At 38.6% G+C, this 16,955-nt stretch overlaps 2 protein-coding genes across 2 annotated transcripts in view; both read left to right on the plus strand.

The window, feature by feature from the left end:
- Window positions 1-11,773, plus strand: part of AAK1 (AP2 associated kinase 1) — a 131,564-nt gene extending 119,791 nt beyond the window's left edge. The window contains exons 20-22 of the mRNA XM_014459363.2: window positions 1,508-1,618; window positions 2,495-2,630; window positions 11,681-11,773. Of these exons, the coding sequence (XP_014314849.1) occupies window positions 1,508-1,618; window positions 2,495-2,589 (206 nt within the window). The 3' untranslated portion in view covers window positions 2,590-2,630; window positions 11,681-11,773. The remainder of the gene's footprint in view (window positions 1-1,507; window positions 1,619-2,494; window positions 2,631-11,680) is intronic.
- LOC106697850 (uncharacterized protein FLJ45252-like) lies at window positions 11,623-12,804 on the plus strand. Its single transcript, XM_014459364.2, has one exon. It carries the CDS (start codon window positions 11,623-11,625, stop codon window positions 12,802-12,804), a length of 1,182 nt encoding a protein of 393 aa, XP_014314850.2.
- Window positions 12,805-16,955: the final 4,151 nt, after the last annotated feature.

Consider the following 16,955-nt stretch of genomic DNA (forward strand, 5'->3'; position numbering starts at 1 on the left):
TTGGACCCACATGTGTCCTTAAAGGAGAACTGAACACCTCCTGAAATTGTTTCTTACCAAAAGTCTTTGCTAGTGAAGTGTTTTAACCACCTCCTTATGTGCAAAACTTGAGCTAGTATTCTCAGCCACTGTGTTATAGTCCCGCTCAGAAAGAATATTTAATAAGACTTAGACAACAGATTGGTGGAGGTCCGAGCTACATATCTTTGAAGTCAATTCAAGTAGATGGTTGAGTTGATTAACCACTGACTATAATTATTAATATGATACTTGTTGGCCTTAGAACTTAAAAATGTTTCATCAAATATGGTGTAACATTTTGGATAGTGATAAATAGGCACCAGTCCTCAAAAATTGAATGTGTAAAAGTTTTGAATTTAAGTTAACATTTGAGTCACAGTTACTTACAAGATTTCTCTTTTTAATCTACCATTTTCACTTCTTAGTCTTAGGTTAATACTGGTTTTTAATTCTGCTGGACAGAAGTAGCTTGCATTGAGTTCTATTCTGTGAGTAGTTTGTGAAAGTGATAGGCACAGTGCCTGGCTTACTGTACACAGGCATTCACTAAACTTCTTTCTGTGCTTGGGTAGTGAATGTGATTTTCTAGAAGGAGCAAATACATAGAAAAGGAACAGTTTAGAAGTCCTTCTGAAGGAAATTCAAAAAGGAAGCCTCCCCAAGTTGACTGAAAAGTAATTAGCCTGTGGTTTGCAGTGGTAATAGCTGAGCTTTTGTTTTTACCCTTTATAGCATTCAAATGATTATGTTTTTATAGAACATGTAGAAAGAAGTTACCTGTTTACCAAGTATGTCTGACAGGAGTGTGTCAGCAGCAACGTGTAATTACAGAGGAGCAGTACTTGCAAAATAGGCACTTAGCTAGCACTTGCTGGTAGGAGAGCCTTAATTAGAAGGGAGAAGAATATTCTAACAAGCTTCTGCTGGGAATCTCAGTGCATGTGATCCTGTGCCCCAACATTCCCTGAGGCATCAGAGGTATATGAAAGTCTATTTTCCCAATCAAAGGGCGGTGAGTCCTCCAAGAAGCACTTGTTTGCATTGTACATAGCGGTTGCTTTGTAAGGAGAAACTACCCCAACCATGGTTTTCAGTTTTTCAGATGTTGTTAGTCAGGCCTCTGTTTGTTCAGTAAAGAAGATAAATGACTAATCACTGTGCTTTTGTGAATTACTCACATTGAAGAAATACCTCACAGTAACTACAGCTAATGATCTTATAATGGCAGAGAGAATTCATCTTATAACCCTTCTCCCTCATCATTTATGAAAGTCTTAACATGGCCAGCACTAAAACCTTTTCTGCTATTTCCCTAAATTTTCCAATTTTGCTACATTTATTTCAACTCAGGAAAATAAGCATTTTCATCTTTAAAAAACTGCATTGATTGAGAAACAATTGGGAACTCTGTGCCTCTTACATGTTCTCTCATTTGCTAATCTCTGCTTCTGTTGTTTCTGCTTGTGTACTTGCATTCTGTATTAAGCTGCAGAAGATAGTAATCTCATCTCAGGTTTTGATGTCCCTGAGGGCTCGGACAAGGTGGCAGAAGATGAGTTTGACCCTATTCCTGTATTGATAACCAAAAACCCACAAGGTAAGAAAGAGAGGTTTGGGAAAAGAGCTTGATAGCAGCTCTCTGCAAAATAGTGGTGTACCTTTTTTACAAGGGGAAAAAAGAGCAACATTTAATGAAGGATTTTGGGGATAATGACAATCATTGTGGGCTGGACCAGTACAGACAGGTAGAGATACAGATACAGATAGAGATACTGACAGAGGTATCTTAAAGCCTGGCCATGTGTTTCTTTAGAGAGAAGAAAAGTATTAAATAGTTTGACCAAAAGTTGCTTTTTCAAAGCATCAAGCCAAAAATAAGTGATCTTTCAGTCAATGGAAACCTGAAGGCATATATCAGAAAAAGCACTGAACATTTTTTTATCATGATTAGAACAATTTATAATAAATATTCTTCCCAAAGAGATTAACAATGATGCTTTGATATAATTCGAATTTTTTGAATGTTTGTGGAACATACTTTTTCCTCTCTGATGGAGTCAAATCATTTGAACATGCCACAAAACATATATATTTTTAAAGCATGTTTTTATTGCAATGGTCTTAATAACTGTTGTCTTCCCAAAGCAAGATTACTGATTTTTACTCTATCAGGGAGATGATGCTATGTTGTCAAGAAGTTAGTATATAGCCAGCAGTTCTCAGGTAAAATATATATATTCATTAGAAAGGTGTCCTGCCTACAGGATGGTGTGCACACAGTGCCTGAGCCTTTTACGGGAGGTGGCGGATACCTAATTTATATGTTTAAAAATCAACATGTAAGAGTTTGCAAATGTAAATTGTTGCTTCTGTAGGGTTTTGTTTTAGTTTGGTTTTTCTCCTTTGCTTGCTCTGCACATCTAACCCTTAACCCTCTGTGTTTTGTACTGAATTCCTATCTCTCCACTTCCAGGTGGGCACTCTAGAAACAGCAGTGGGAGCTCTGAGTCCAGTCTTCCCAACCTAGCCAGGTCTTTACTGCTGGTGGATCAGCTCATAGACCTGTAGCCGTGACCCAGTAGCAGATGCAGTTCTGTAACCTTCATACCGTAATATACATTTTCATTACGGAATTATAAGAAAAATGATTTTTTTAAAAATCTGCAAATAAGGGGCCCTCTAGGCCTTATCTCCTACCCCTTGCCTTCTCCTATAGAAATGATAAGGAAAGAAAATCAATTTGGCCCTCCAGATATTTCTTGGCCAGTTCCTCCCTGATTGTTTGCTGTGTTTTCTCATTACCCTTCTTCAATAGCATTATCTTAAATCAAGCACTAGATGCCATGAGCTTCACCTCAGACGGAATCAACTCCACCAAAAGCTTAACTGTAACTGAAACTAGTGAACTGACACCTTTGCCTCATTCTTGCTAGGAATGGCCTCCCAAATCAATCCTCCCGACCCGTCTCCTTTGGCCAGATGCTGATGAATGTGTTTCTCTGCTTTCGCTTTTTATCCTGCTGCATTATTATGAAGACATGGCTTCTTCGGTTGGTCTTAACTCTAGGCAGTAGCCTGGAGACAGGTGTGTGGTTTAAGAAAGGGTAAAACTGACTGACTGATGGTATATATTTGAAAAGACAAAGTGAGCCCAGCTCTAGCCAACCAACATTGATCTTGTTTGATCATAGACTTAGCCAAGGGATTTTACACCCCATGCAACCTGCCCAGCATTCATCCAGCATTCTGGCTTCCATTGAACCGCAATTTCTCAGATCGGGAGATGTGACTGCAAGTACTTAAGATCCTTGGATAAATGTGTACATGATATAAATCCCAAATATTGCCATTCCTTTTCATGTTAACCATCCCAAGCCGGGATCTCAGAATTAGACCAAAACAAGACAATGGTGATAATATGATACCTTTTATTAGAAGACTTTTCATTGGGGGGTGGCTGGGGGAGGGGAAGGAATTGTAGCAGAAACAGATGTATTTTTCTTGTGATTTTTATTTTGAATCAAATACTGTAAATTGTGTATAAATGAAGACGCTGAATAGTTCTGTTTCCACTTGGCGTTTCAAGTCTGATATCAGGTGTCTGTACAGGGTTTTTGATCTCTTTCCCTTGTATAACTTTACACTGCAATCCTACAGTGTAACATATGGAATCATTTTGAGTAGACTTGTGCGTTGCTATAAGCTTTCAGCAGGTCTTCTGTCTTTGTAGAATAAGCATGTTGTTTATTTGCAGATAAACAGAAATAAGTGTGCTGACAAGCTAGGCACAATTTGACTCTGGCTACTTACCTTTCTTTCTCTCTGATGTTTGATTGAAGGATGCAGCCAATGAAATGTTCAGTTGGTTTTCCTTGGCTTCCTAGATTGAAAAATAAAACAAAGCATAGTTCCTCACTAACCTTAGAATATTGTTCATAAAATAAATAAAGGACCTTGCACTGACACGACAACATGCCTCATGGTCACCCTCTGTATATGTCCTTACTGAGTTAAGTGTATTTTTTTTCCTTACATGGAAAGCAGTTTTCTAAAAATTACCCTTTTGAAAAGGTGGGCACAGAGAACCCCACTGTGGTTCTCTTCGTTGAGTGCCATTGTCCATGATCAGAGGGAAACTAAACTCTTAGTTGGTCAGATTTGTACAAATAAAATTCCAAGTCCATTTGCTTGTTTCTCTATCTGGTACTTTTGTTTCTTCCTCACATTTGCACTTTAAGGGAGGGAAAAAGAAAGTTGAACAGCAACAGTCTGCAAAACACTGCATGCACTTTGGAGGTCAAGCTTTGACCTCAGCAATGTGAGCGCAGCCTTTGAAAGGCATCAGAGAAAAAGTTTGAATCTTTCAGTCTTCCTTCTGACTTGAAACACTTCCCATGCCAACTGAAGCTACATGAGCTAAGTAAGGCCTCTATGAGGATAATGGATCATTTCCAAATTGAGGAAGGCACAAGCCTTCCTGCTAAGGATTTAAAAAAGACATCTTTGACGAGCTCTTCCTGGTTGAATAGCAGTGAAAATGGGACTTGGCTTGCCCCTTTATGGACAGGAATATTATTGAAGATCAAAATTGTATTCTGTTTCCTGGACATAGAAAAAAATGTATAAACTAATGAAGGAAATGTTTATTTTTAAAATAAGAATAATGTTTTATGCCTACGTTTCTCAATTTGTTTTTTTTTTCATACATATGTGTTAAAAATATAATGAATATTTAGTTTCTTGAAACCATAGAATGTATAGTTTAGAAATTAGGTGTCTCTAACTTATTCCTTTCATGTATTATCCTAATCACATTGAGATATATTATCTAGTCATCTGGCTCAATAGAGACCATTAATGAAAAGAGCAGACTAGAAGCCAGAGACTGGATGGAGGAAGCCCAAGGGGGACAATGACATGAAATTCTTTAGGAGTAGGGCCTCAGAGGGAGAACTATTTTTCTGTGAAGGAATACAGTGAGTGAGCCAATAAATGGGGCCTTTTAATATATATATAGCATCATCCCTAAGCTAAAAGGGTTTATTTGAGATGAGTGTAGTGTGCTGATAATTAATAGACTTATGGAGCTATAAAAGGGACCTTAGAGGTCATCATCTAGTCCACCCACTTCATTTTACAAGTGTAGGATCTGAGACAGGGTAGTGGGAGAAGAGGCCTGGACAGGACAGAGCACCTGGAATCTCATCTTCACCTTTGCCAGTCACTGTCTGAGTTACTTCAGCAGGCGCATCACTTCCCAGAGCTGCTGTCCTTGTTTAGGCAATGATGGGTTTGGACTTCATGGTCTCTAAGATTATAGAATTATAGGGCTCTAAGATATATTATTAAGCTTTGGGAGGACTATGAAGGATTTATATATCCTGATGTTCTTCAGTTATCTAATGTAGTTCTTACTGTAGCAGAGTTTACCTTTTAGAAAATTATAATGGGCTTTTACTAACCTGGGTTGCTCTTTCTTGGTTATCTGAATTAGAAGCCTAAATTATGACAGAGTTTTGGACAGAGATATTCCTTTTTTTAATATTACACACTCCCACGCATGCACACTCGCACACAGAGTACAACAAAACAATATCAAATTTCAATTCTTTAAAAAATATATAATCAATGATCTGCTATATAAAAATGGATAAATACTGTAAGCATATGTGTTTTTTTAATTAGATATCTTATTATCTTAAAATTTATTTTTTTATTTTTCAATTATAGTTTATATTCAATTCTGTATTAGTTTCAGGTGTACAGCAAAGTGGTTAGAAAATCATATAAGCATATGTTTCTGATTTGTTTTATTCCAATTGTGCAAGAGTAGAAAACATCTCAAATTATTATTTTTTCCCTTTAGAGCATTCTAATAACTAGATTGCCAAATTCAAGTCTCATTGTTTTTAAAAACATATCACAAGAGATAAGGCTTAAGTGGACACTTATAAATATGATTATAATTAATGATTACTTTAGCAGACATATTGGAATTTTGACATCTAATTGAGTGTTGTTCCTTGGTTTTAGTTGGGAACCTAATACTTATCTTAATCATTAAAGTTATTTTTGAAACTGCTCTCCTTAGAAATACTATCAAGGAAGGTAATAAGGTATAAGAAAATCAGTTATTATTACCTAATTGGTATCACTTTCAGCACCTGAAAATAGGTGTGTGTTTTTTTTAGTCTACTTTTTCTACCACTCTTGGTTCTGAGTGACATTTAGCTGTTTCCAAAGGCAAAATCACCACCCTAAGATCAAGAGTAGTTACTATTAAAGATAGTAAAGAATATAATCCACAGAACATTTCCAGAAAGAACCTTATAATGGAAAGGGACAATGATCATTCTTAACTTTCTTAATATTCTGAATAAGTGAATGACTGGTTTAGCCTGTCTTTAATGTAGTTTAGAAAATTGGAAGATACATATTTTTAAAATACCTCTAAAATAGGTTGTCATGTTGTTCAGTGTCATTTGATAATGAACTTGCCACTTAAATTATAATTATAAAACTTGGATTGCTAATAATTATAGGGGAACAAACAAAAAAAGAGTCTGTTTTTCTCAAGATGAAATGTTAATTTTGTTTATAATACTTTTTCCCACTCTCCTGACCAATAATTGATCATTTTTATTTAAGTCAGCCCAATCTTCTCCCAGATCAGAAACAGCTTTGCTTTCAGCAGTGCTGTGGTAAGCAGGGGACCTTTGGGGTTGACCTCATCCCAGAGGTATGAAGATAATAACTTGTTCAGCCCAGCACACTGTAGATACCTTGGGCCAAAATAAAGTTTCCATGATAAAGTTTGTGAGCTCCATGAGTCTTTAACTTTCTCAGTTTATAAGACTATCCAGATACTATAGCCACTAACTTAGAGTTTGGAGATAAAAATGACAGGGCAACCTCATTTAAAAAAAGAAAAATGAAAAGAAAAAAAGATAAGATTGTCCAAAATACTGAATTAAGCAAATTAGAGGCTGCCAAGCGGAACAGAGAAACTATCACATGAATTTTAAAATGGAATATTTACTGAAATACTCCAGATATTACAAAGCTATCTTTCATTCCCCTTTAGAGACTATACATTTATGAGCTGTTAGCCTTTTCCTTGTCCATGCTAGTAATGTTCCTGGATGTGCTTGGGTTTTTTGAGTCAGAATGAATCCTGAATGGCTTCCATTTCAAATAATCTGTAACAAGATACCATTTTGTTTCTCCTTGGTGTCCCTTCACTGAGGTGGGGGAGGGAGGTGTTTGGGTAATGCAAAGTTACCTAGTGGTGGTAGTTGCTAGAATGGAAGACACTTTCTTGGTTCCCACTTTGATGTAGTATCTGAATGTACTCCTTTCCTGCCAGTACTCTCTGCCCTATTGCACGCCCCTCCTCACGTGGATGTATATTTACCACAGGTCATTATCCCCGCTCTCCCAAGAAGACAGAGCAAACAGGTACATGAAGCTATCTTATGCAGTAAAAATGTGAAATTTGAACATTGCTACGCAAGTATTATATAAAAACAAGTCTGTAAACAAATTTCTTATGTAAACATACAGGGGAATAAAGACTTTATCTGTTCAAACAGGAGCATTGATGTTTAGAGCTATAAACAACTTAAAATAGCTGCTGTTTTCCTGAGCTGAAAACCCACTTTTGCAAAAAGGATTGAAACACATTGTTGAGTGACAATAAGTACCTGCACACAAGGGAAGTGTGGCCACATGTGAGAGACATGCTGAGGACATTTTAATGAGTCATGGCTATCCTGGCTCCACCTTGTGGTCTGGGAGAACAAAACCACGTGCGCCTGCATTTGATATGATCAGACATGGGGTTGTAAAATGGAGCACAGATTTGCAGCTATCCTCCTCTAATTTCATCTTTAATATACCCAGGCCAATTTAATTAAACATGTTATGTTGGCAGCAGCAGTTTTTTGCCCAGGGAGAAATCTCTCCCGTTTAATTGCTCCATTGGCTTGAGAGGCACAGCATCACTAGCCAATATTGGCTCCTAGCAAATCCCTTATTCCCCAGTCGTGGGTTTTAATGCGACTACACAGCATATGGTCAAACCAAATGCTTAATTTGATCATCTAAGCCAAAAGGTCATAGAAGTTATTAGAGAGGAAAGTGAAATTCGGGTTGTGCGTGATGTATTATATTAAGGAATAACCAGTCAGAAATTTAAGTCTTCACATTTTGATTTTTTAGAAAGCATGCTGATGACCTTCACTATGTCCACCTGATAAAATTTTCAGAATAAACCTTTCCCAAATCATTCAACACTCCTCATTGCTTTTGAAGTTAATTGAGAATTAGTGAGGATAGTTGCCAAGTCATCAAATATTTTTTGGGACTCCTTTCCTACTCTCTGAAGCATGTGAGCTCTTACTAAAATCTATATAATTTTGGAGCCTCAAAATAGACTAAAATGGAGTTTTGAAAAGTGTGCTTAACCTTAACTTGGCACACAATCCTACGTCAGAGCAAGAAAAAGAAATGTTTTGACTTGTTGCTTAATTTAATGTGCTCAGCCAAAATAAAAAGAGACATGACCTAGTTCGAGGAATTAGAACAAAATGCCCTACCTTAGGCTTCTTGATAAGGAAGACCCTGTGCAGACAATGTGGTCAGGTCCTGGCCTTAACTCCCACCACCCCACCCCCCACCCCCCAACAACTGTCTATCTTTATTGAGCTCTGTGGTTGTGGTTAAGGACATCTGCTGTGCATGCCATTAATTACCAAAGGAACTGGACCAAGGCGTGAGGTTAAATTAGTATAAACCCTTTAATTGCTAGTAGGCAGACTACTTCACACATGTTTCCTGATGGTGCAAAGCTGTCTTCATACACAGACTGTTCACCCTGAAAACACGTGTTTTCCCTACAAGAACACACTCATGTTCCAAAAAAGACCTCTAACTCCCAACAAAACTCAACGTCTACCTTCTGTTTACAGTTATCTAGAATCTCTCTTCTTGACTACTCTGTTTCTTGTGCTGTCACCATCAAAATTCCCTGAGGGAATGTGGTTGTCTGTGCTTTTCCGTATCCATCAGCATTTCTTTGGTCTGCAAAGTGCCAGGCTTGGAGAATTGCAGAAGGTGTTTGCTCTCTGCCTTGATCACACTGCCCCTCTACTAAAAAGAATGGACAGGTTGAGGGACTTGGCCTTCTCAGGAGAAACCTTCACATGTATCTTTCCAATCCTGTAAGCAGATTCATGCTGAAAGAGATATGAAGCAGTCTGACCTTGCTTTGAAGGACAGGAGACCGATTTTCCCTTTGAACTCTATGTTAAAGCATTTTTGTGGCTGTGTGTGTGAATTTTAAAAGCTGTTGGAACTTTAAATATGATTTTCCCATTGCACCATGAAGGGTATAGAATATGCTCTAAGTTGGTAGGCTTCCATTTGACTTGACTAAGAACCCACTTTTTAACAGAAGTAATTTTGATAAATCTGGCATGTTCTTCCATCCTGTCCAACTCTGGAAATGGCCACCCCTGATTGGTACTTAGAGTTCTCAAAATGTAATCGAACACTGTGGGCATTCCAACGTGACCCAGGTTCTATAGGTAACTGCTTTGGGACAATCTCTGCACACAAATATATTTCACTGAATTTAATTTAAATTTCCCCAAAACTCTAACTCGGGCAAACTAGTGTTCATTATTGATCGATATGATGTCAGAATCAGTCATTGGCTTGACTAAACTTGCCATTTTTTTCCTAACTGATATTTTGTTCTCCCACAGAACCAGCTTAATAACATCAACTTTCAGGGTAGATTTGGAAGTTAAGAATTTGTGCCTTAGTTTTGGCAACTGAAAATTTGCGCATCTGATGCTGTTAGAAAGTGGTTCAGAGAGTGTGGGGGGGCCTCTCATACCACTTTGCTTGGCAAATCTTATTTTGGAAAACTTCTCTTCCCCCTTTCATTTGAATTTCCTCCCGGAAATCATCATCTGGGAATCACTGAGACAAATCTAATATCAGTAAACTTGCCTGAGAGGTTAGGATTATGTCTTTCCACATAGATTGCAAGGGAGAAGGTGTTCCATTTATTTCCTATCCCCTAATGCTTTCATATCATGCAAGTGCATATGTTAAAGCTGTAACACAAGGAAAAATTTATCCTCTTCAAAATAAACTTATTCTTCAAATGCTATTCAGAAAGCCATTGCACCAGTATAGAATTTAACTTCAAGACTGATGTGGGATTCATCAAATGCATTTCAACTGTTAGGAAGGGAAATAAAAAGGAGGGGGAGGACACCTTTTGTTTCTGGAAACAATATTTAAGGTCAGAATTATTTAAAAAGAAACACTGCTCAAAAGTTACAGGATTCAGAAGAGTATAGTATTTTTGTACAGTATCTTCTAAAATGTTTGGGTCTCTCTCTGCAACTCTTTACAATGTAATAGCAACTGGTTTCCCAATAAACTGATTTTGATGCTGCTTCAGCTGTGTTCTGTGTGCTTACTTTAAGCAAACTTAAAGGGGAATATTGTTAGCAGAAGTTTCTATGAGCAAATGGTTTGCATAGAAGGGGAGAGGACTACTATGTGGGGTTGGGATGATTGAATTACCTCTGTACAGAGGTTCCAAGTCATCTATAGAATCCAAATCTTTTTACCAAATGTTCTTATCCTGGTGGGTTGGGAAACCCATGATGAAATGATACCTTTACCCCCAACCACCCTTTCTCTGGATTCTTCTTGCTTAGTTACATATGCCTTTTTCCTGCCCTCTTGCTAACATGTGCCCAATGACATACTTCTAACCTGCTAATATTTCTTGGAAGGTAAGCTCTCTTGCATTCTGATAATTGTCTATTTGATGTTAAAAGCCAGAGCACCCTGAGGCACTTCTACTAGATAGAAATAGACTAGTATATTAGAATTTGCAAATACTTCTGTAATTTCCCATACATTTTACTCTGTTTAAAGAAATTTAAGATGGAATCATTTAAACAGAGGAGATCTTTGCTAACTTAAAAGACAGAAAACAAAATTCCAGGGCTACTCCAGCTAAAGTTGAAATTTAATATAATTTTGCTTATGTCTCCTCCCCTGAGAAAGTGCCTTCAGTATTCCTGTTTGAGGTACTTTTATGTCAATCAGCAAGTAAACTTGCATTTATCTAGCAGCCGTGTTTTGCTGCTGTTTGGGGGCAAAGGATGGGTGTCCTCAGATACCGGCAGAGCATGACCACATGTCAGATACTGAACTGAATTTGTCCCCAGACAGTATTTCTGCATACTCCAGAACCATCATGGTATACGTGAAGATGAGTGGCTGGGTTTGTTTTCATTCCATCATGTGCCAGTGCCAGCTAGAGCAAGTGTCAGTGCCTAGCCCCGTGAGTAGGAGCATTGCGTAGCTGCACTAAATGTCTGTGTGCCTAACGTCTTCATCTCCTTTCCTGTACATTGTGCTTATCATGTCCCAAAATGTGAGACAGTGATTGGTTGTGTTCCAGTTTGTGTGCAGTTTCCTTGCCTGACTTTTATTTTTCTGTTTTTCCTTTTCCATGTTCAACATCTATTATTTGGTCCCATAATGTTACTGCCGTGGGTTGACCATTAAATGTTCCACGGAGAATTGAACCAGCTGCGCATTAATTCTGCATTTTGTGCTTTTCTAGGTCTCCAGAGAGAGCCCAATCCCTGTCCTGTAATAACTGTAGAGCACTTTAAAGAATCAACGGGCGTTAAAGGCCTTCCCCTGTATCCAGACCCCTCCAGAGTACCTGACACAAAAACACAGAACAATTTAGAATCTGACTACTTGGCCAGAGATGGCCCTTCAAGCAACAGCTCATTCCACAGCAGCGAGGAGGAAGGGACTGACCTCGAGGGGGACATGCTAGACTGCAGTGGGTCTCGCCCTCTCCTCATGGAATCTGAAGACGAGGATGAGAGCTGCAAGCCTCTGCAGGGGAAGCTGGGAGGAGCCATTCCATTCGCTCAGCCAGAAGTCTCTACTGAGCCAGCAAAGGCAGTGCAAGGTGGAAAAAAGAACCAGTTTCAAGCCCCTACACAACCAACCACTGATGGTGTTGGTGAGCCAGATGTTTTTGCCACAGCCCCCTTTAAGAGCTCAAGGGTTCCAACGGACGAAATGGACATTTTCTCCAAAGCCCCTTTTGTCTCCAAGGGCAGTGTGGCTCCTTCCCAGCCAGAGGAGGCGGATGTGTTCTTAAGAGCTCCTTTTACCAAGAAGAAAAGTATGGAGGAGGTAACAGTTGCCCAGAGCGCCTCCCAGGAGTTGCCCACACAGGCCGGTCTCAGTCAGACAGACGAGGTCGCTCAGCTCTCAGGCCTTGACAGAGCAGTGTACTCTGTCCGATCTCAGTATTCCATGGCTGGTTTTGCCCAACAATCCAACCTCCCCTCCCATTCTGTACAAGCAGCAGACCATCCTGACAGCATCTCACCCAGGGGAGCCTCCCTGGAATCTGGGGGCCATCTTAACGACAGAAACAAAGGACTTCAGCCTCAGAAAGAAGCTGCCTCGGGCCCCATGGCTGGCAAATCATTCCGCCCCCAGTCTTTATCCAAATATTCCCGTCACTATAGCCCAGAAGATGAGCCAAGTCCTGAAGCGCAGCCCATTGCTGCCTACAAAATCGTTTCGCAAACCAACAGGCAGTCCATAGCTGGCTCTGTTTCCATCACATCCCTTCCTTCCAGGACTACGGAGCTGCCAGCTGCTGATCCTTTTGCTTTAGCACCCTTTCCTTCAAAATCAGGCAAGCAGAAACCTTAGGAGCAATACTTGAGCCTTAGGCCTCTGTGTCTGCCCCACCCTCAGTAACCCACCACATCACTCCCAGCTGAGCCTTCCTAAGAAGAAATATATCAATTATGATCTTTCAGTTCCCTGGGTCAGAGGCAGATGTCAGTCAACAAACTCAGTTGCAGTGATACTTAGTCAAAACCCCTTTAAGTATGCTCATTTCCTTTGTTTATATTGATTTCTGGACTTTCAGGCTTTTCCATCTCCAACTCTACCCAGAACTCGGCTTTCTTCCCTCCTCCCCCGAAGCTGGGATTTTTGTTTGTTTGTTTCTTTAAAATATATTTTTATTGAGTTCAGAAAGGGAGAGAGAGAGAGAAACATCAATCATTGACTGCTGCCTCTTGCGCAACCCGCGCATATGCCCTTGACCGGAATCAAACCTGGGACCCTTCAGTTTGCAGGCCAAAGCTCTATCCACAGAGCCCAACCGGCTAGGGCCCCAGAATCTGTTTAAATCCAGAAATAATTTATTCCAACCCCAAAAGGGCCATGTTATTGCTAGTTTTAATTCCTGCAGTCCTGTTCTGAGTCATGTCCATTGAGGAATCGAGATTAGTCCCTCCAGGACATAATACCCTTCAAAAGGGGATATTTCTGGAAAGAAATGCAAGATAAAAATCCTGCACCTCAAGAGGAAGTGTAAGCCTGCAGATATAATCATTCCTGTGAAACCAGCAGCTCTAGGATTCTCTGCATCTGTTTCTGAGTCTGTGCCAGCAAGGCAGGCCCTCGCACATGTGTGTCTGTGGGTATTAACATGTGTCAGATCTTTTCCTATGTAGAAATGCAAACGGATGAGATATCTGAGCTCATGTCTCATAGTGTTGAGCCTTCCCTACATCCTCGCTGCTTTGTAAATCAGTATGAGTGCACAGGTGTGTGTGTGTGTGTATGCATGTGTGTGCACGTGTGTACATGAGCATAGGAAGCATTTTTTCTTTAAGATAATCTTGCCCCACAATCCTACCTCCACAATCATTTACTAGCATTTGTTTCCTACACTAACTGATATTTTTATTTAGTTCTTTTCTCGTGGTAAAATTTATTTCATTGGAAGGTATAAGAAAATCCTGCTGAAACAGGTTTCAGAGTAGATTTCTTTTTCTTCACAATTTTTTATTTGTGATTAACAAATTCTATTTACCTGGTCATGAAAAATTAATTATTTTCCTACATTTCCCCCTCAGAACAATAGAAAAGAGCACCATGTTACAGTTTCAGTCACTGGGTATGTGATCTTAAAAAGTACTTCAAAAACCTTAGGTCTGAGCACTCCATGCTGTCATTATGGAATTAAGTAATCATGAGACTAGGCTACAAACTAGATTTGCTTGCTTGCTTGTTTGTTCCAAATCCTTGCCATTTTTCTCTACTGCCTCTTAAGGAATGTAAATCTAAGACTTGTAAGTAAGTTTGTTTGGGAGAATGGAAAAGAGCTGAATCTGTTAGCCATGAAAACTTTTATTCTCTCTTTAGATGTTGAAGTAAGCCAGATAGATGACTGACTTGTGTTTTTGAAATGTTTTCTCTTTCTGGAAAGATCTGACTCATTCCTAGCTGTTTTCATACCCTTTATTATTAGTGCCTTAAGATGAAATTTATGTCTCAATGGTAAGGCTTCTGCTGAGGAAATTCAACTTAATGGGAAGAGTTGCTACACCATGTTTCAATGTGAAAGCTTCTTGTGACTTATAGTAAATGTTAGGGATTTTTTTCCCCCATTAGCTGGAGAAATTGGGGAAGTTGCTTACCAAACAAGATTAATGATTTAAGAATTCCTGGAAATTCATCCAAGAATCAAGCCTGAATTTGTCCAGTTCTATTGCACTTGATAAGGTGTGAAGTTTTTAAATTTAAAGTTCATGGATCTTGGCAGTAAAATAGGAACAACTGCTTTTTAAGACTTTTTCTAGTTTTGTCTCCACCTATTTTAAATGACCAGGTTAAAGGATAAAGTGAAATAATTGGCACTGGATCAGAGCTACTAGCAATGGTTTTTCCAGCTGAGGTTTCTTTGTGCCAGAAATGAATATCTTTCACTTTGTTAGATGTTAAATGTTTATTCTAAGACTTTTCTTTCTCCCAGTGATCATTTCTGATTTTTCTGTGTAACAGTGGATGCAAAATTATCTTTCCAGTTGGATGAATTCGTTTTAGCTAATGCATATGGAATTTTGCACCCCAAACTCCTCCCCTTGATATTATCAATTAAATCCTTCAAAGGCAAGAGGATAGGAATATTCAGGAGAGTTGTCACCCCAAATCAGAAACTCTTAGAAAGTAGACCATTATTCTAACTCACTCTTCCAAATATTCAGGCTTACCACCTCTCTAACAGCCCTGCAAATGTTTTTCCTTTTTTTTTTTTTTATCACATCCTCCTAATCAAGTAGCCATTTTAATCCTCAAGATAAAATCAATAAAATCATGGTGGTTTTTATTATGCACTTGAATCCTTTGTCAACCATGGGCTCGTAACCTGTTTTTCTCCTCACTGGAGACTTATGATGGTTAGAGACCCTAAATACCTTTTTGAATGGGAAGTGAATAAAAACACATACAAATTACTGTTGTATTGTTACTGATACATGAAAATTTTGTGACTATGGGATTATATTAATTATTAGCTTGCAGCTAGTGAATTCTGCAGTCATCTACTTTGGATCATAGAAGGTAAATACATCCCTGAAAGGTAAAATGTTCTTGCCAGAGGCCATCCTGCATCTGGAAATCTGGAAAATGTAGTTTAAGGGAACAAGGAGTGCTCAGGGTGCTTTGAATTAGTAGTAACTGCATGTTTCCAGCAACTACACTGCAATATGTTAATATTAAAGAGAAAAAGAAAATGTGTAGTCAACAAAATGCGGCACTTCTTATTTTAGTTTGTTTCATGTGTTCCTTGCCTTGCACATCTCATAGGAAATGCAGGAACTTGTGACCTTTCTTTCATTCAGTGGAGCATATTGAGCCAGAATATATTCGGAATAAAGCATTGAATCACACCATGCACTAATTGACTAACAGGCACTGTTGAAATGAATTATCTTATGTGTGGCGAAAAATAGTTCACATATCTGTTTCTTGGGCTTACAGACAGCCCTGAGCTCCAAAATCCTTATTAGATTAGGAAATGGAATGAACAAAATGCGTGGCAGGACCTAAGGGTATCTAGGTCAGGAACTCTATTTCATTTGGGGCCCATTCATTGTTGAGTTGAAAATTTCATGTGTGTAGGTTAGTGAGTATGTGTTTATATTCCCATATTAGCTCTGAGTTTAATTTGGTAACTAAGATATTTCTTTCTAAACTCCAGGAAAAAAACAGTATTTTATTGACCCATTATTTAAGTTTTAAAATACGTGTATATCAGTGTTTTCAACATGTATGTATGATATTCAACAGACATTTCACGGACTCATAGCAGGTTTATATAAAATAAGTGTAATCACCAGAGTGGTTTGACAATAGGAATTCAATCATGCTGTATTTGATTCCATAAAGAAAAGTCACCAAAGCCTAGATCCTGTAATATGTATAATTATGTCAAATAGGAAACTTTACCATATAGGAAACTAGAGAAGGGTAGGATCAAGCTCTTTTCACAGGAAGGATATGACTTAAAATGGAGTCACTTTAATAAATGTTATTCTCTGCTATGTCTTTGGAATTGAAATTGGAGAACATAAGCCAGTCAACTGTGGAATGGCTGCTGACCACACAGATGCAGTTTTTGAGAAAACTGCAAAGTTTCTGAAAAATATGGAACCCAGATTACTTCGATTAAAGGTACATAGGAGAGCTGCTGAAAGGGCCACACCTTCTAAGGAGGCAGGAGCACCTTGTAAGCACCACAGCCACCCCTGAGTTCTGATCCTTCAATCTTGCCTGATGGAGTAAACATGAAGATTTTAAATGAAATTATGTAATATGAATTCTTAGTGTTTCCAATGCCTTTGTTAACTTGTAGTTTGTTTGTTCTTTTTTGTTTTGAACCACCAGGATACTTGCAAACTTGTGACTTGTGAAGTTCACTTAAGGGGGAATTTCAAAATGCTTGAAAATAAAAAGTAGTATCAGGTTGGGAGTTGTTTTTGTGTTCTTTTGCTACAAAATAAATT

The sequence above is a fragment of the Myotis lucifugus genome, unplaced genomic scaffold (assembly GCF_000147115.1).
Source record: "Myotis lucifugus unplaced genomic scaffold, Myoluc2.0 scaffold_108, whole genome shotgun sequence".
In the NCBI taxonomy this organism is placed as follows: Eukaryota; Metazoa; Chordata; class Mammalia; order Chiroptera; family Vespertilionidae; genus Myotis; species Myotis lucifugus.